Genomic DNA, 20,517 nt, shown 5'->3' on the forward strand with positions numbered 1-20,517 from the left:
ATAATTGGGTCATCGACGTGTCCGGTCGCCCTTTAACGAGTGGTGAAATACTCATCCTCTCAAAAGGACATGATTTTGCTATAGTCCTACAAAGATTCCTTATTTAGATTTCCTGGTTAACATCGAACGCAACCTTAGTTATCTCTGCAGTGAAAAGGCTAATTCTCTCTGCCAAGAAGTTGCTTCTACGCTACTTAAAGCCAAGCTTCCTCCTTCCAACATATCTCCTTCTGAAAAGAAAACGCTACATTCCTTAAGAAGTAACAGTCATCTTGTTATCACTAAAGCAGACAAAGAAAAAGCGATTTTCTTTGTCTGCTAGTGATTCAGTAATTATAGATTCTTCAAACTACAGAAGAAAATTTCTCTTTTACTTCAAGATCGCTCAACATACCAAGAACTTGATCACGAACCCACCAACAGGCAACTGAAGAAATTAAATTCTCTTCTAGATGAGGTTAAGTTTAGATGCAGACACAATAGAAAGGTTAAAAACACATTTTTCAAGACCTCCTAGATTTTACGGTCTACCAAAAATTCACAAGACACATTCCTCTCCATCCTTTTGACTGTATTGATTCACCTACTTATCGCATAGCCAAATATTTAGCGAAATTACTGAAATCACATATAGGCAAATCATGCTCTTTTTTGAAAAACTCTTTGGATTTCTTAAATAAATTAAAAAATATCTCATTACAACCTACTGATCTTATGGTGAGCTTCGATGTAGAATCTCTATATACTAATGTACCTCTCAAAGAGACTTTACAATTACTTGCTGACATCTTCCCACAAGATATCATAACATTATTCGATTTCGTGATGCACTCCGGATATTTCTTTGTCAAAACAAGTTCTACAACCAAGTGGAAGGAAGGGCCATGGGAAGTCTACTTTCACCTGCTTTAACCAACTTTTATTTGGAATATCTAGAAGACATCCTGTTTTCATCTATATTCCCTCAACCATCTTTTTAGATATATAGACGACATCTTTTCAGTGTGGCCTCACAACAGAGATTCCTTACTTTCCTTTTTAGCCAAAATCAATTCCTTACGTCCTTGTATTAAGTTTACCATGGAGATTGAAAACGACACGTTATCCTTTTTAGACATCCTCCTCATCCGCTCACCTTCAGTTATTCTGACAACAACAGTTTACAGAAAACCCACTTTTACTGGACGTTACATTCTCAAACAATCTGCCCATCATCCTTATCAAAAAACAGGAATCATAAAATGTTTAATTCAACGAGCTAGAACTAATTGCTCACCTCCCCATGAATTACAGAAAGAACTTTCAACTATCAAACATCACATGAAATTAAATGGCTTCTCCTAAAAAACTACACAACATCTGTTCGATTCCTACAATCCAATCCAGAACAACAAAGAATCAATACGTCGAGTTCCAATTCCATATATTTCCAGAATTTCAGAATCCCAATTTCAAGAATTCTGAAGAAATATGATTTAACAACCACTTATATCCCTATTAATAAAATATCCACCTATTTCCCCTCTTCTAAAGATAAACACTCAACTCTGTCTCTGCCTGGTGTATACTAAGTTCCTTGTAACTGTAATCTGTCGTACTTTGGACAAATCGGACACTCTATAGAAAAAAGAATACAAGAACATCAATCATACATTCTTTACAACAAATCCGATAAGTCTGCATTGTTGCAGCATGGGATAGAGACAAGCCACAACATTCTCTACACAGATGTCACTATAAATTCGAATGCCTGTTCAAAGAGAGTGCTGAGGCCTTACTTCAATGCCTTAACTTGAATCGAAATCACTGTATATCCTTGTCAAAATATGAGAAAGTTTAATCTGGATAACACACTAAATTTTTTTTTTTTTTTATTCAATTTTTTTTTTATTGAGACCTTTAATTCTTACATTAGTCTAATGTTATCTTTAATTGAATTTATAAATTAAGATTGTTATATGAAATTGTGAATTAATACCTATAATTTATTTATCACTCTGATGAAATTTACCTCTCTTTAATGCTTAGCAATGTAACATCACATGGCTCGTTCTACTTTTGAATGATCAATTGCTTGTATTCCACCTTGTAAAAACTGTTCCTATCAAGCAACTGAGGATAGTCTGTTAGTTTCAGACTGAAATATTTCGCAAACATTAAAATATTCTTGTGTTAATGTGTTTATAATTCTTAATGTAATGTTATAAACATCCACTTTGAATGATTGCACACACTATGCATCTTACTGATGGTACCCGATTTCAGGAAGTTGATGGGACTAAGGATTATAGGGTAATGGAGGACAGAAAGTGAAAATTCAGAGGGCATGTTGCAAAAGTTGACAAAATAGGTCAAAAGATGACTTAGATGTTGAGAAACACTAACAAGTTAAGACACAGAGGTTATTATTCTTCTTAATAATGCGATGATCTGACTGCATCTTGACCACAGTGCACAGATTTGGTGACCTGGATTTCTTGATAGTTCAGGAGGTGGTGGAGAAGATTCAGAGACTAATGACCAAGCTGATATCATGCCTGTGGATTGCTCCTTATGAGGATAGGTTGAAGGCGTCAGTTGCAAAGGTCAGTAATTAGGTGGATATGATAGAAAGGAGTTCTATAATGGTGACTTAATTCACTTTGTTCATTGATTGATTTAATTACTGTGTTATTGATTATAAGAAAACTTTGATTGCATGGATCACAACAGCCTGTGGACTGTAATGAGATCAATGGATATACTTGAGCATTTAATTTTCTTGATAATCCTTGACAACCAAGAAGCTTAAGTAAAAACAGTCTTTGGAGAAATGGACAGTGTTCAAGGGGGAAAAAAGGAAAGTGTTGTAGGGTTGTTTACTGTCACCTTCCCTTTTTAATATTTATAGTGAATATATTATGAGAATGGCTAACATAGACAAAGACCTAACTGGAATTTAGATCAGTGACAGAAAAATAAATAATTTAAGATATGCAGATGATACAACCCTCACAGCAGAAACTAAGAAAGATCTGGAGAAGTTGATCCTATTAATTAAAAGAGAAAGTAACAAAGCTGGGCTTAATTTAAACAACCATAAAACAAAAGTGATGGCTTCTGGCAGCTTAGATTAATTTATAATAGAGGGAGACAAAATAGATCGTTGAAAGTTACGATTTACTGGGGTCAGAAATGAAATGAATCAGAAATGATGGTAAATGTCAAGATGAAATTAAAAAAAGTCAGATTTGATTTAAATCCTATAAATGAAGCATATCAAGTAGAAGTCAGAAAGAAATTAAAAAGTTTGGAGAAAAAAGGAAGAGAATTAGAAGAAGAAACACAATGTACAGTCATAGAAGCAGTAAAGAAGACTAAGTAAAGTAACAAGAAACAAAGATTGTAAATGGTTGTCAGAAGAAGCTATTCAAATAGCAGAAGAAAAATAAAACTCCACAGAAACAAAGAAAGGTTAGACAACTGAGTGCAGATTTCCAAAGACAAGCCAGGAAAGATAAAGAAAAACATCTAAACAAAAGGTGCAAGGAAATTGAATAAAGAAATATTATGTATAGAACAAGAGAACCATTTAGAAAAATAAATGATGTTACAGGGAAGTTTATCCCTAGATTAGGAGTTGCAAAGCAGGAAAATGTCTCATGGAAGAGGAAGCAGTGTAAAAAAGATGGAAAGAGTATGTAGAGGATTTTCACAAGAAAGATAATAATATTGCAGGAGAATCTGATGTTTAGGAACCCATGATAATGAAAAGTGAAGTGGTACAAGCAATGAAACAGTTGCCAAAAGGAAAAGCTCCTGGAGCTGATAGTGTCAGTGGAATTACTCAGGGCATCTGGGGATGAAGTAGTGAATATATTGACTGAAATTTGTCAACAGATTTGGAAGAAAATATATTGGCCTAGAGACTGGAAAACATCAGTATTCATCGCAATTAAAAAAAAAATCAAATCCCAGAGACTGTGACAATTATAGAATCATTACTTTAATTTCATATGCAAGTCAAGTTATGCTGAAAGTGATCCAACAAAGGCTGGAACCATGTATGAATACAGAAATGCCACAAGAACACCCAGGCTTAAGGAGAGGTACAGGAACTTGAGACCAAATAGCAAACATGAGATGGAATATGGAAAGAACAGGAGAATTTCGGATGGAATTATTCATCTGTTTTATTGATTATAAGAAAACTTTTGATCATGGATCACAACAGACTGTGAATTGTAATGAAATCAATGGGAATACTACTTGAGCAGCTAATTATTATTATTATTATTTAGGCCCACATTGCTAAAAAATTCCTTTCTTTGGATCTTAGTGCTATTCTCTTCTCATATTCCAGTTTTGCCTTCCTCACCATACTAGTCACTTTCCTGGCCTGAGTCTTATATTCTTGCATCTGCTCTCCATCCCGCTACTTATATCTCTTTCATAATCTCCTTTTCACCTGCAGTTCCTGTTTGATATTGTTTGTCATCCACTTTACACCAAATTATGTCCGCTTCTTCACTTGTGGAATACAGCTTACTATTGTTGCTAACAAATATTCCTTCACCATTTCCCAAGCACTAATGATATCCTGGCCTTCCAATTCCGCCTTCCATGGAACTGTCCCAAGTTGATAACTAAGACTTATAATCACCTGCCTTATAATTCTGCATATGTTCCCTTTCCTTTGATACTTCTGCATGTCTAACTTGTGGGTGTAGCATGGAATGAGGAGTTAGCTAGAAAAGAGATCAATGCAGCTTGGGGCATTTTCAAAAAATATTTAGTAGATGCAATGTCTAAATGTATACCATGGGTGAGAAGGTTAAATAAGGTAGGTGTGAGATGGATAAATAAAGAGATTAAGCATGCAATAACGAGAAAAAGGGCATTGTGGAGGCAGCATAAGAGAAGTGGAAGTAACCAATTTCATGAGGTCTACAAAGACCAGGCAAGGAGGGTGACTTGGTTGGTGAGAGTAGCTAAAGAGAGGTATGAAAAGCAGTTAGCTAATGAAGCCAAAAAGAATCCTAGGGAATTCTTTCGATATGTAGCCAGCAAAAGAAAGAATGGTTATGGAAGGATGACATTGATTGGAGGAAATGGTATACAGACAGCTGTTGCAGAATGTGTGGTGGAGATACTTAATGAGCAGTTCATTAAGATCTTTCAATCTTGTGAATGTGACTTCATGGAGAGATTGAGAGCAGTTGATGATGGGGAGGAGAGACTGACTGTAAGTGAGCAAGAGGTGTTTGGGGAGTTGAGTAAACTAGATGTAAATAAGGCTGTGGGACTTGATAATATATCACTGCATATTCTGAAGGAATGTGCCAGAGAGTTGACACCTGCCTTGACATATTTTTTTTAATATGAGTCTTGCACTTGGTCAAGTTCCTAAAGAGTGGAAGGAGGGCAAGATTGTGCCACTTCATAAAGGAGGTGATCGAACGCAAGCATCACAATATTGGGCCTATCTGTGTGTCAGGTGTTGTGGTTAAGTTGTTGGAGAAGCTTGTGAGAACTAGGATCCAGAGTTGGGTTGACAACAATGGTATAATCTTTGATGGACAGCATGGATTTGATAAAGGGAGGTCATGTTTTAGTAATCTACTTACTTATTACAATAAAGTAACTGCTTCCTTAGACTGAGGAGAAGGATACAGAGTAATATACTTGAATTTCGCAAAGGCTTTTGATAGATTACCTCATGATAAGTTGACAGTCAAACTAGAGCAGATAGGGTTGGATATTACATTAGTGCATTGGATTGGAGACTGGCTATCTGATAGGTATCAACAAGTTGTGTATGGGAGTGCGATATCCAGGAAAAGGGAAGTCACTAGTGGAGTGCCTCAGGGGTCTGTTTTAGGGCCATTACTATTTAACTTGTATATTAATGATATTGGCGAAGATTTGGATGGAGATATTCAGTTGTTTGCAGATGATGCAAAGTTGGGACAAACCATAAAGAGTAGTGAAGATGTTGTGGCCTTTGCAAGAAGACTTGAATAAATTGAGTGATTGGGCAAGCAAATGGGGATGTGAGTTCAATGTTGCAAAATGTAAGGTTTTAAAATTTGGAAAACAAAGATGGGATGCAGAATTTATGCTTGGTGAGAATATATTGTTGGAGGTAGAGGAAATAAGAGATCTGGGGGTGATAGTGGATAAGAATCTAAAATTTAGGGGACACATCGCCAAAATTGTGAAGACAACTCAAAGACTTCTGGGAATGATGCGGAGGACACTGACGTGTAGAAGTAGGGAGATTCTTGTTCCATTATATAAGGCTTTGATTAGGCCACACATGGACTATTGTGCCCAGATTTGGTCACCGGATTTTTAGAAGGATGAAGAGATGTTGAAAAGGGTCCAAAGGCGTCTGACTAAGGTAGTTTCTGACCTCTGGAATGTTGAGTATGAGGAAAGATTGAGAAGATGTAATTTGCAGAGTCTGGTGGAGAGAAGGAAGAGGGGAGATATGATAGAAACCTACATGTTGGTAAGGGGTTGTTATAAGATCAATGGTGGAGAAGTTCTACAGAGAATAGTGGGAGATCAGGGGAGAACCAGAGGTCATACCTGGAAACTGTATAAAGAGGGTGTGTGAGTAGGGGAGTGAGAGGCAGGTTTTTTTCGTGCAGAGTTGTGAATGATTGTAATGCCTTGCCTGAGAGTGTGGTGTCTGCAAGGAGTTTGAGTGTGTTTAAGACACTGTATGATGAGATGTGTGTGTGATAAAAGGACCTCCCAGATGAGTCTTTGACTCCATGAGGTCTTGGGAAATAATAATAATAATGTCTATTCATCTTCCATGTCAAAAACCACATGGTCACTCTCTCCAACTGGTTGGAGAGATGTACTCTCAGTTATTATCAGCTCTTCTAATGCTATGATCAAATCCAAAACTCTTCAACCGTTTGTTCCCTCTATTACATGTTGCCTCAGGCATTTGTCCCTCAAGAATTCAAGAAATTCCATTCCCTTATTACTACATGCATTTTCCTCTTCCCAGCTTATATTGCTGTAGATCTCCCCATCCTCTGTATTCCTTGGTTTGTAACAACACCCAACTAAATATCCTGTCTTGCCCACCTCTACCTCACACCATATGCTTTCAAAACCATTAGTGTCACTGCCTTCCAAAGCATCCACTCTTAGAGGACATAAGTCATCGCTCATCATAAGCAGTACTCCACCACTATGTTTTCCCCTCCTATCCTGCCGAAAAATGCTGTACCCTGCTACTTCTATTCCTGTTATTATATCATTTTCCGTCAACCACGTGTCAGTGATCCCAATAATTTTGGGCCAGGATGATGCTATTAACACCACCAATTCATCTCCTTTATTCCGAATACTCCTGGCATTAGTATAAAGTGTAAAAATGTCACTGCTTCTATACATCATTATTCTCTCCAGACCCCACTCTACTCAGTGTTACCTTATGTCGTACCCCTTTCCCCAAGCACCCATTCCCACAAGAAGCCACCCCTGCTACCATTCACTGTGGGAACTCTAGTTTCCCTGCATTAACACACTGACTTGTTCAGAAAACAGCAATCTCTCCAGATGTCTACATCCTTCCTCATTCAAATGCAAGCAGTCTCTTGCATATAGTTCCTTTCTCTCCTCAAATGCCTTCCAAGCATCCACATATTCCAATCCTCTATCTTCTGACACAAAATCTGGATATTATGCTATTCATTATTACTGCTCTTCTGCTAAGCTGCTTGTTATCATACCTGGATAACACACACACTATCTTTACTCTCTGTGTTTTCTTTTGTACAACCTCAAGTATGAAACTAAGATCTCTCGCCACTCGATTTACACTGCCTCTCAAGTCATTCGTGCCCACCATCACAATCATTTCATCCACCCTTTCATCCTGCTTAATTGCCATAGCCACACTTTCTATCGTTCCTCCATGCAAATACTGCTCTGCCATCCTTCTCTTGATAAGGAAACTGTATGACAACTAAGAAGCTTCAGTAAAAACAGCCTTTGGAGAAACAGACAGTGTTTGAATGGAAAAATGGGCACAGCAGGGTTGTATACTGTCACCCTACCTTCTTAATATTTATAGTGAATATATTGTGAGAATAGCTAATGTAGCCAGCTGGAATTAATATTGGTAACAGAAGAATAAATAATTTAAGATATGCAGGTGATACAACCCTCATAGCAGAAACTAAGGAAGATCTGGACTGATTGATTCTATTAGTTAAGAGGGGAAAGTAACAAAGCTGGACTTAATTTAAAGATCAGCAGGACAAAAGTGATGGCTTCTGGCAATTTAAATGAATTTATAATAGAGGGAGATAAAACAGAAATCATTGAAAGTTGTGATTTACTGGGGTCCAGAATCAAAAATGATGGTAAATGTGAAGATGAAATTAAAAAAAGGATAGTCATGGAAATGAAAGCTATGTTAAGCCTGACAAAAATTATGAAAGATAGAGGTGTAAGTCCCCAAAAGTTAGAATTGTCAAAGCAATGATATTTCCAGTAGCGATGTATAGATGTTAAAAGCTGAATTATTAAGAAGAAAGACAGAAAGTGAATTGATTCATATGAATTATTGGTGTGGAGGATGCTATTAAGAATCCCTTCGACTGTATGAATAATCGATAAGAAAGTTTCAGAGAGTATAATGCAAACTGATGAATCATTGAAAAAGGCAGTTGTATTGTGAAAGATTGAGGAAATGAGAAGTAGACTCCAAAAGAGTTGGATGGACAACATAAAAGAACTTACTAACTTGAACTTACAATTGCTGAAAGAAAGGACCAGCGGCCGAGTGGGATCGAGAGCTTTTGTTCGCAAGATCACCAAGAGTCAAAAACGACTAGATGACATATAACAATAATGTTGACACAAAAGAAATTTTTCATTACATGTTGAACAGGGAGCAAACTAGGATTCACCCCTGGAAGAAGTGTGTGGTTCATAAGTGTGTATAGAACAGATTTTTTTCTTAAAGAGTGGTGAAAGATGAATGGATTGCCAGTGTCGGCTGTGAGTGACCTAAGAGTGAATGAGTTTAAGGAGAGGTATAATAGGTACTGTGTGTATAAAGGTTAGTGTGGGTCTCCTCTGATGCATTTTTTTGAACCCATGGAGATACCTATATAATAATAATGAATGTAATGTCATGCACTTTGGTGTAATGAGATATCCGATTGCAATATTGGTAGAATTATGCTAAAAGAAGGGCTAAACACCAGGCTAGCTATCTTGGTGTTTTAGTAGAGAGGAACTTGAAGTTCAGGAGCTATTTTGCAAAGATTGCAAAATCTTTGTAAAATAGTTGAAACTCTTGGTCCAAGCTGATGTTGATACAGTGGAGAGGGTGCAAAGGAGAATGTTAAAGATGGTAGAGTGACTGTGACATGTAAATTGAGAATTATGCTGATGCCAGCAAAGGAGAAAGAAGAGTGATATGGTAGATACCACTTCTGAAATGGTAATACAGTATCAGTATCCACTAAGTGGATTTTTTAATTTTTTTTTTTTTTATGGAAGATAGGGAAAGGACATCAATGGAAGTTGAGAATGAATGCAGTCAACAATGGGGATGAGAGCTAGATTTTTCTCTCATAGAGCAGTATGTGACTGGAATGGCTTGCCTTTGGATGTTTTGATTGAAGACAATGTAAATGAATACAAGAGAAGGTATGATGTTGGGTGTGGGTGATAGGTGGCCTCTCCCTGACATCCTGGAGACCTCTTGTAATAATAATAATCTCTGTGTATAATTTACTCAATCCAAAAATATTTTCAGTGATGTTTTATGTAAATACTATAATAACAGATTTTTTGCTAACTGTTTTATTTATAATATTTACGCAGGAGGATCACTGGAAATGTTCATGACTGAAGATCAAAAGAAATATTATAATGCCATGAAAAAGATGGGATCAAAGAAACCAGCCAAAGCTATTCCTCGGCCTGCGGTATGTATAAAAATGAGTTTTAATGCAAAAATATTTGCAAATAAAATGAGCTTTTTTTTACTCTCCTGGATATTGCTTACATTATCATTATAGTTACATGTGGCATATTAGAATATTAAAATATGAGGGGGAAGAGCAGATATACAAGTATTGTGAATACTTGACTTGGAGAGATTGTTATTGTGGGGAAGAGAATAGATACAAGTTCAATATTATAAAGTTTTACATTTTGGATTGAGGAGATTCCATAACACTGAGGCAAAAAAAGGTTAAAGAAACAGTTCCATTATAAAAAATAATAATAAAAATACAGGCAATACATGTAGGAACTGCAAGGTCAGATTATGGATAGCTTTCCTTGACTATGGAGCTTTCCATAATCACTGACCTTTTATTCACATAACAGTGCTCATGGAATGATGGGCTTTGTTATGTGAATCTCATCCATAAAGGGTAGTACATTAATACCATGAGTGGATTAAAGATTAGATAATCCAGAAACATCCCCCTATAAACATGCACGCAAGTATGTAACCTTTTCTTTTCTTTTTTTTTTATTGGAGGCTGGAAGCTAATGAGCACAGTAGTGATAGAGAGTAGAGATTACGATAGCTCCACAGTCAACTTATGCGGTCATGTAAGTTGAATATGGAGCTTTCCATAATCACTGATCTTTTATTCACATAACAGTGCTCATGGAATGATGGGCTTTGTTATGTGAATCTCACCCATAAAGGATAGTACATTAATACCATGAGTGGATTAAAGATTAGATAATCCAGAAACATCCCCCTACAAACAAGCACACAAGTATGTAACCTTTTACCTTTTCTTTTTTTTTTTTTTTATTGGAAGCTGTCTAATGAGAAGAGTAGTGGTCTTAGAAAAGAACTGCAAGGAAAAGAAGTTGAGAAACCATGAGAATTGGGCACCTAACAAAAGGTTGTAAACATGTTGTGCATCAGTATCATGAATGGGCTAAGGATTAGATAATCCAGAGACTGTGCTCCAGAAAGCTAACCTAGAACTTTTCAAACCACTTCAGACATCCAAGTAACTAGGGTGATGGTCTTACACTAAGAAGAAATTCATCTCCCACCTAAAGAAAATTGCAATGTTTATAATTTTCTTTAGAAGTCCAAGAAGTCCAAAGACTCATCAAGGGAAGGCACCGACTACACCATTTCCATCAATCACCATCATCTACACCAACTATGTGTGTCCTGAAAGCCAATTTGTCTGTATGCAGAATGAAAAGTCCAAGTTTCCTGAGAAGAAACCCTTTCTGGTGATTAGTTTACGGAATTAACAACACATATTCATTAAAGTTACCTTTAATTAATATACTTTATATGCGTTGTTAATTCTGTAAACTAATCACCAGTTATGTCTGACCAACGTATAAGCCTTGCTACTAGAAGAAACCCTTTCATCTCCATATGAGATCGGCTAACTCACCTTCAATTAAAAAAAAAAAAACATATAAAGATTCATCCCATCATGACATGAATCAAACTTAGGCCTTTATCAACCCCCCCCTGCCCCCCACACACACGCATACCAGAGGTTACAAGACACAATAGTCCTGGGTGTGAATAACTGGTTATAGAGAAGAAAGGAATCTGCTAATGTGTTTCTTGATGAGTTGGAGGTTATATGCATTGGGGAAGACAACTCCCAAGAACAGAGGTGTATGGAATGAAAGAAGATAAGAAATTGGTTTGGTAAGTATGGAGCTAAACTGCATATGGATGTTGACCAGTAGCTTCCCACGTTCATACATGATTAGAGAAAAATGGAGGAATTATGGTGGCCAATTCATTCAAGAAGCATTCCTGTAAATACTTATAGAAAAGACATAATGCAAAACAGAGAATCTATGGGAGGGAGGAAGATATCAAGAAGGATCATCTACTAAGCAAATAACTATCTTCTGGATACAATGAAGCACTTTGAGGAAGGTTTTTAGTGCACCACTCCAAATGAGAGAATGATATTTTAAGGTTGGATGGATTTGGGATTTGTAAAGTGTTATGAGTTCAGCAAAAGAGAAATAATGTTTGGAATAAAAAATAATACCCAGATTTTTGAAGACTGAAGAAATTATGAACACAATATGTTTATGCAGGTCAAGCTAGATGTGAAATTTAATCCAAGAAGAGAGAGAACTGATCTTGATTGATGAGCATTAGGTTATAAAAAGTTAAGGAGAGGAAGGCATGGTCTTTCTTCCAAGAAATAAGACAGGATTGTGTTTTGGTAGCATCAAAATTATTTTCACCCAAATCGAGAATGGCTAGAGGATCAGTGTTTATGACATTGACCACAGAAAATCTTGAAGCTTGAGTCATCTCAGCACTACAAGGTTTTGTAAATTAAGAAAAGGAATGGAGTGTACTGTTATCAGAAAAGCTATGAATAAAATTGAATGTAAAAGACATCTGGAGAGGAAGCTGGCAATCCATCCCCAAAGGATAGGATACAGAGATACAAACCATAGACAACAGCTTGATGAGAAGGTCCTAATGCCAGACTTGATCAAATGCCTTGGAAATATCAAGAACAACCATGTGAATTTCTTCAAATCTTTCCATTATTTGTGTCCAAAGGTAGATAAGGATAGCAAGGAGGTCTGTTATGAAAACTATCCACACAATCTATCATAAATCTCCTTGAACCCATCAACAGACAAAGCACTCACAACCGACTCTGACAAACCTATTCAACTCATTCACAACTCTCCAAGCAAAAAATTTGGTCTGCACACCTCCACAAACCACACCATTATTCAACTTTCAGGGATGACCTGTTGTTCTGACACCTCTAGCCAAGTCCTGAAACATTTCCCCTGCATCAATCCTAAAAAAACCCTTTAAGCAACTTAAATGTTTCTATCATATCTCCTCTTTTTCTCCTATCAACCAACTTCTACAATACACACATCCTCAATCTGTCCTCATAGAGAACATTCCATAGACCACTCACCATCGTGATCACAAACAAAGATACCACTAGAATTTTTTTTTATTATTTCAACTAGTTTCATAAAATACTTTGTTTCACTTCATGAGGAAATACCGTGAATAAACTAAAATGTAAAAAGTAAGTGAAGAACAGTTAAAATCTCTAGTGAAAATATCTGAACCCGTTTAAACAATGAAAAACAAGCATTTGCAATTACACTCGCTGCTGGTTCATAGCTTACTGTATACAACCAGTAGATACAAATGTATTATGATGGATTAATGAAGTCCAGATTTGATGTAAAATTATTATTATTATTACTGTATGAGTCCCCCTACTACTTGGAGTCCAAAGACTCATCGTGGGAGACCCAATCTATCATAAATCTCTTTGAACCCATTAACAGGCAAAGCAATAACAAATGGCTGACAACCATTCCATTCATTCACAACTCTCCAAGAAAAAACTTTAGTCTTCACACTCCCTACTCGTCATACTTTTACAGAGATAACCTCTTGTTCTATATCCTCCAGACAAGTGCTGAAACAATTCAGCTGCATCAATCCTATAAAACCCTTTAAGTAACTTAAATGTTTCTATCATATACCCTCTTCTTCACCTATCAACCAACTTCTGCAGCCCACACACCCTTAATCTGTCCTCATAGGAAATGTTCCACAGACCATTTGTGATCTCTGTCACTGGCCTCTAAATCACCTCTGCCACTTACTAATCTCCAAGAAACCCAAGAGACCAGACCTGAGCACAGTAATCCAGATGTGGATGTATAAAGGCCTTATAAAGAGGAATAACAACATCCTTATCTCTATTCGTTAGTATGTTGTTCAATAGCTAAGTAATCTTATGAGCTACTTTAGCAACCATAGCAATATGTCATCTAAACTTTAATTCTCTGTTTGCCACCACTCCTAGAACATCTTCCATCAATGTGGTAACACAACTTTTAATTTCTTTATCCCAAAATGCATAACATTACATTTCTCCACAATGAACTGATACCCATTATCTTTTGCCCATACTGACAGTGTATTTTATTTAAATTGTCCTGCAGGTTCTCCACATCACCTGAATTAATTATTACTCTAGATAATTTTCCATCATCAGCGAACAACCGAATATTTCCTTTAAGGTTATTTCCTATATCATTTATGCATAAATTAAACAGTAGTAGTCCCAGCACTGAACCTTGCAGCACACAACTATTCACCTATTTTCCCCTTGAACGTGTTCATCTCCAACAAAAATTCACAAACAAGGTACACCCTTACGCCCAATTGTGGACAGTATAAATAATCCCACATACAAACTGGCTAGACATTTAGCTAAGCTACTAGCCACTCTCACAAACAATTCTCCCTCCTTTGTCAAAAATTCAGCCCACCTAAAAAGCATCTTACAACCCTAAAAAGCTCAGACTTAATAGTAAGCTTTGATATCACCTCACTATTCACATATGTACCACTAATAGAAACCCTCAATCTACTGAGGTCACCCCCCCCCGATATATTTGAACTGTTCAAATTCACAATACATGCAGGATATTGCACATGGAAAGGGAAAATATACAAACAAATAGATGGGACAGCCATGGGCTCACATCCCCCCCCCCAACAGCCAACTTTTACATAGAACACCTGAAAAAACTAGCAATCGATACAGCCACTCTCAAACCAACACTTTGGCTACGCTGTGTTGACGATGTGCTTGCTATTTGGTCACATGGCCCAAAGACACTGGAAACATTCTTAGCACATTTAAATAGCCAACATCCAAAAATCCACTTTACAATGGAACTGGAAGATAATAACTGTCTGCCCTTCCTGGATACACTTATCACACGTCTTCCAGATGGTTGCATATCATTTTCAGTTTTTAGAAAACCCACACATACGGGGAGATATTTACACAAACAATCACACCATCATCCTTCTCAACAATATGGCATTTTAAAAACGCTAACCCACAGAGCGAGAGCAATCTGTTCCAATGACAATGCTCTTGCTGCTGAACTGGCTCACTTACGCAACACCTTCTTCGCCAATGGCTATAATCCCCATAAGATAAACAAAATACTAAACGCTCCTAAGAAACCCCTCCCACTATCCACCACAGAGACCTACAACAAAACAGTCACCATCACCATACATTAAAGGCACATCCGAAAAGATTTCAAGAATTCTTAATAAACATGAACTACGCACCACATTCAGACCATGTGGCAAATTAGCAATCCTCATCCGCTCACCCAAGGACAGCATTCCCCCTTTATCACATCCAGGAGTCTATGAAGTACCCTGCTCATGTAATCAAGCCTACTGCAGTCAAACAGGAAGAACTGTGAACATCCGCATCAACGAACACAAAAGATACATCCGGCATTATCACTATGGCAAGTCGGGCCTAGCAGACCATGCTCTGGATAACCCTGCACACAGGATCAACTGGAAGAACACAAAAGTACTGCACAGAAGCTCTTAAAAGTCGGAGAGATTGTTCTTAGAGGCAACAGAAGCCCTGAAACACATTCCAAATCTCAACAAATATGGCTGTATAAATTTGCTTACAATCTGGGAGACAGTCATCTTAAGAAAAAACTAGTACCAGTTTTTTTTTTTCTCTGTTTAGGACACTAGTCTTATGTGATAGCTGCATTTTTTTTTTTTTTTCAAAAAGTGGTATCTGTCTAGCAGTCATACTCTTATTCACATAATCGGTGTATCCATTCTTATTTGTACTAATTTGCATAATAGTTTCATGTAGAATTCTCTCAAATGCCTTTTCAAAATCCAGATGAATCATCATGCAGCCATTTCCTTTATCCAACTCAGCTGTTACTCTATTATTAAAAGATAGTAAATTGCTAAGGCATGACCGACTGTTCACAAAGCCATGTTGCCCCTCACACAGTATTATATTCTTATCCACCCATTCTTGAATTCTTTTTCACTAATTTTTGCAGTACTTTTACCACCATGCCTGAGATACTGATTGGTCTATAATTTATTACTGCAGTCTTATGCAAGAGAATTATTTTTCTCTCTTTCCACTCTCTTGGTTAGAGTTAAAGACCCTAGTCAGAGGAACTGCGAGTTACCTTGTACATTTCTCACAAAACTTAGCTGACATCTCAGTTAATCCCACACCTATATTTGCATTGAGATTCTGCAATATCCTAAGAACCTCCAATTCATTCACTTCTCTTTCCACATCAGTCTTTGTCATATACGAGGGTTGTTTGAGGGTAAGTCCATGCAAAACTGAAGAAAACGTAATTTTTTTGGGACAAACATTTTTTGTTTTTCAACATAGTCTCCTTTGAGGTCTATACACTAAGTCCAACGATGCTCAAGTTTTTTGATCCTGTCCATATAGTATGATTTGTCCAACTCTTCAAAATAGGCAGTTGTTTTTTTCATGTTTGGAAACAGATAGTAGTCCGAGGGAGCCAAATATGGAGAGCAGGGGGGGGGGGGATGCAAATGGACTTCATAACGTAAATTGAACAATTTTGCGGTCAAATTGCAGAAGAGTGAGCGGGTGCGTTGTCGAGGTGAAAAATAATCTTCTTTTTCGCCAAGCGTGGGCGTTTTTCCTTTATTTCATTATTTAAATGATCCAGCAAAGACGCATAATACACTCTGTTAATTGTCTTGCCCTTTTCCATGAAGTCTATGAAGATTTTGCCACGAGCATCCCAGAAGATGGTGGCCATAACCTTTCCTGCCGAAGGAACAGTTTTGCTTTCTTTGGTGCAGATTCCCTGCTTATAACCCATTGTTTTGACTGTTCCTTGGTCTCAGAATGGTAGCGATGAATGCATGTTCCGTCCACTGTTACGAAATGATGAAAAAATTCCTCAGGATTCTGTTGAAACAGTTTCAAGCTGTCCTTGCAACAGTTCACACATTGATGCTTTTGATCCAGTGTGAGCAAATGCTGCACCCATCTTAAGGATAATTTTCTCATATGTAAATGTTCATGTAAAATATTATGTACGCAGTCATTTGAAATGCCCACAGCCTTAGCAATTTCACGCACCTTCACTCTTATATTAGCCATCAGCATATCATGGATTTTTTCAATAATTTCTGGAGTAGTGACTTCAATAGGGTATCTAGAACGTTCAGAGTCACTTATGCTCATATGGCCATTTCAAAATTACTAAACCACTTATAAACCATTCTAATCAAAGGTGCGGACTCACCATAATGCTTATCAAGTTTAGCTTTGGTTTCCTGAGTCGTTTTGCCTTTCAAAAAGTAATGTTTAATCACTCCATTTGTGAAAAATGGATGAGAAATTCTTTCTCATCCATTTTTCACAAATCACGGTACTTGATCAATTCAAATGAATGCCAAACACAGAGTAATAGATCTAACTGACTGAAACTTTAGTGTGTGATCCTCCAACAGTTGCCAGCAACTAAAAATAACCTCAATACGTACTGGTGGTGCCATCTCTTAGACTTTGCATGGACTTATCGAACAGCCCTCGTATGTTAAAGCAGTAACCTCACTTAGAAGATATACCCTTGCAAAGTGGTCACTCAATAACTTAACTGTTTTATATGCTTCTGTCACCTCATGACCATCATCACTCATTAAGGTTAATCATCCATAGTCATTCTTCCTCTTACTTGCCACGTAACAAAAGAACTGTTTGGGATTTCGTTTGACCTGCTTGGTTAGATTCTTCTCGTAATCTGATTTTGCTTTCCTTACCATGCTGGTCACCTTTTTTTGCCTCAGTCTTGTACTGTTCATGTTTGCTGATTACCTTTCTCCTTATACCATCCACAGCATTTCCTTTTTCAGCAGCTCATGCTTAATAATATAACTCACACCTGATTAACCATCCTTACCTTAGGTATGCAATTTAATATTGCTTCCTTAATGCCTGTTAACTATCTGCAGTGGCACTACTAACATTCTTCCTTTGCAGCATCTTATGCCATGGCACAGATGTAAGCTTCCTTCTAAGCATCCCATAATCACCCATTGTGGAATCACATATACCCCTTCCTGATAGAATATTCTTCATGTTTTACAATCCCCAAATCAAGACAGCATGGTCACTTTTGCCAATTGGAGGAATTGTGGACATCCTGTGGATAGCTCTTCTGATTCTAAGACACCAGGTCCAGTACTCTAACACTCCCTCCCACTACTCCCATCACATGCTGCCTCAAGTAATTACATCTCCTCAGTAGGTGTATAAATTCCATTTCCTTCATCCTATGCGATCTTTCTTCCTTCCAGTCAATATCTCATTGCAGGAGGTTCTTCCTAGGAAACACAAAGTCTATTATACCACTCTTTGAACTCATTGACAATTCTTGCTGTTACCACTCTATCAGGCAATGCATTCCATGGTTCTACCACCCTCCATGCAAAGAAACCATTCCTCACCCTCTTGCTCACAACTTCCTTTCGTACTTTCCAGGGGTGGCCCTTTGTCATCGCTCCTTCCTGCTGCTCCACAGAGTGAAAGAACTCCCCAGTGTCCACCCTATAACTGCCTCACAACAGTTAAAAAGTCTCGATCATATCACCTCTCCTTCTTCTATCCAGCAAACTCTGCAAGTCCACATTCCCCCAGCCGATCCTCATAATTACTATTGTACAGTCCTGAAACCATCTTTGTTATCTGCCTCTGCACCCTTTCCGTGGTTAATTTATCCCCTTCAAATTCTGGGGACCAAATTTGAGAACAATAGTCTAAGTGTGGTCTGATCATGGTCTTATACAATGGAATGATAACTCTTCTATCTCTGCAGGTCAGCGTCCATCTCAGTATTTCAGCAATCCTCTGGGTTACCTTCATTACCTTTACAATATGCCCTCTGAATTTCACTTTTCTATTGATCATCACCCCCAGATCTTGTCTGCCCTACTTCCTCCAGTCGAATATGCAGCCACCCATCAATGCATCCCAAACTTCAAGACTTTACATTTTGCTGCATTAAACCGACATCCCCATTGATTTGCCCATCTGTCTAGTTTATTCAAATCCTCTTGCAGGGCTGCCACATCTGTGCTATTTATTACTAATAATTCTTCCCAGCTTTACACATCATCTGCAAACAACTGAATATGCTCTTGCAATCCATTTAAAATGACATTGTCAATGGATAATCATTCAACCTGCACTCATACTAATTTGTCGATGCTTGTCTTCCAGGTCATTCATGGCACCCTATAGCAACAACTAACTCTATATTTTGTCTTATTGGCTTTGATTTCACACCAGACTGGTTAAAATGAACAGCCATCTTCCTGCTTGTCTCCTATTCCTTTTGGCTGCAATTCTTCAGCAGTACCCCCCACATAATATATTCTCTATCATCCCTGAAAATACTAAACCTTCACATTCTATTCCTGTAACTACATTATCTGCTATCAGCCAGGTCTCATTAATGCCTATAATGTTTGGTGAGGGTTACACTAACCCATTCCAAAAAGCCTCTCTCTTGTTGATAATTCTAGCATCAGTATATATAGAGACTGAAACATCCATTTAGGCCCCCAATCACCCTTACTTCCTGAACTGACTGCCATATTCAATATTTTTGCTAGAGGGACTAGATTCTGCCCTTCATCATTTGCACACTCACTCACCTCATGGGTGCCTTCACATAACCTGTTTAAATTTTCAGCATGCTTGGTGAACAAAGCTCTGTATAGACACCCCACACCAAAAACATTTTAGCATTATAAAAATTCTTCTTTACATCAAACACAGACCACAGATCCTATATTATTCCTTCTGCACAATCTTTATAATTGATTCATCCATTACTAATGACTTCCTCCTCAGTTCACCTCTATCACAGCAAGGCAAAGACTTACAATCTTCATCTTCTTCAATATTGCTTCTTCTAACAACTCCTTTACATTTTCCCTCATAGAATACTTCTTCCACTCAGAACACTTGTGCCAACCAAGACAATTAATTCTTTCAGCTTACCTTCTTGCATCTGAATGGCATGACTAATATGTGAAATTGTGCACCAGGGAAACACAATTCTGTTACACTTTCATTAAGGACTCCCTGATCATTGAGTCTCCATACATAATTTTCTCTTTAATTTGTTTTTCTCATTTGTTCACTCAGTCTATTATTACTTCAGACCACCTACTTCTTTATCCTCTCAGCCCTGCTAATCTCTTGCCGCTTCTGCAACTTTTCAATTTCAGCTTTGTCCTGCTTTATCTGTTTCTTTTAACCATCATCACTCAATAAGGTTAATCTTCCATAGTCATTACTTGCCATCTAACGAAAGAATTCTTTGGGATTTCCTTTGGTCTGCTTTGCTAGATTTCTTCTCATAATCTGATTTTGCCTTCCTTAGCATGCTTGGTCACCTTCCTTGCCTGAGCCTTGTACTGTTCATGAGTTTGCTGGTCATCTTTCTCTTTATAGATCCTCCACAGCATTTTGTTCTGCTGCAGCTCTTGCTTAATGATATTACTCATCCATCTAACTCCTACCTGATTAACCCTCCTTACTATAGGTATACAATTTAATACTGCTTTCTCTAGATGACTCTTAACTATATCCCATGGACTACTAACATCCTTAC

The 20,517-nt window shown here is 37.5% G+C and overlaps 1 protein-coding gene across 1 annotated transcript in view; it reads left to right on the forward strand.

Annotated features, from left to right (window-relative positions):
* LOC150099804 (sodium channel protein para-like) overlaps positions 1-20,517 on the forward strand; it is a 1,646,355-nt gene that overhangs the window by 1,475,727 nt on the left and 150,111 nt on the right. Inside the window, exon 33 of the mRNA XM_090403494.1 lies at positions 9,843-9,950. Within this exon, the coding sequence (XP_090259620.1) occupies positions 9,843-9,950 (108 nt within the window). The remainder of the gene's footprint in view (positions 1-9,842; positions 9,951-20,517) is intronic.

Source organism: Typopeltis vanoorti, chromosome 14 (genome assembly GCF_054136105.1).
Source record: "Typopeltis vanoorti isolate ZY-2024b chromosome 14, IOZ_Tvanoo_1.0, whole genome shotgun sequence".
Classification (NCBI taxonomy): Eukaryota; Metazoa; Arthropoda; class Arachnida; order Uropygi; family Thelyphonidae; genus Typopeltis; species Typopeltis vanoorti.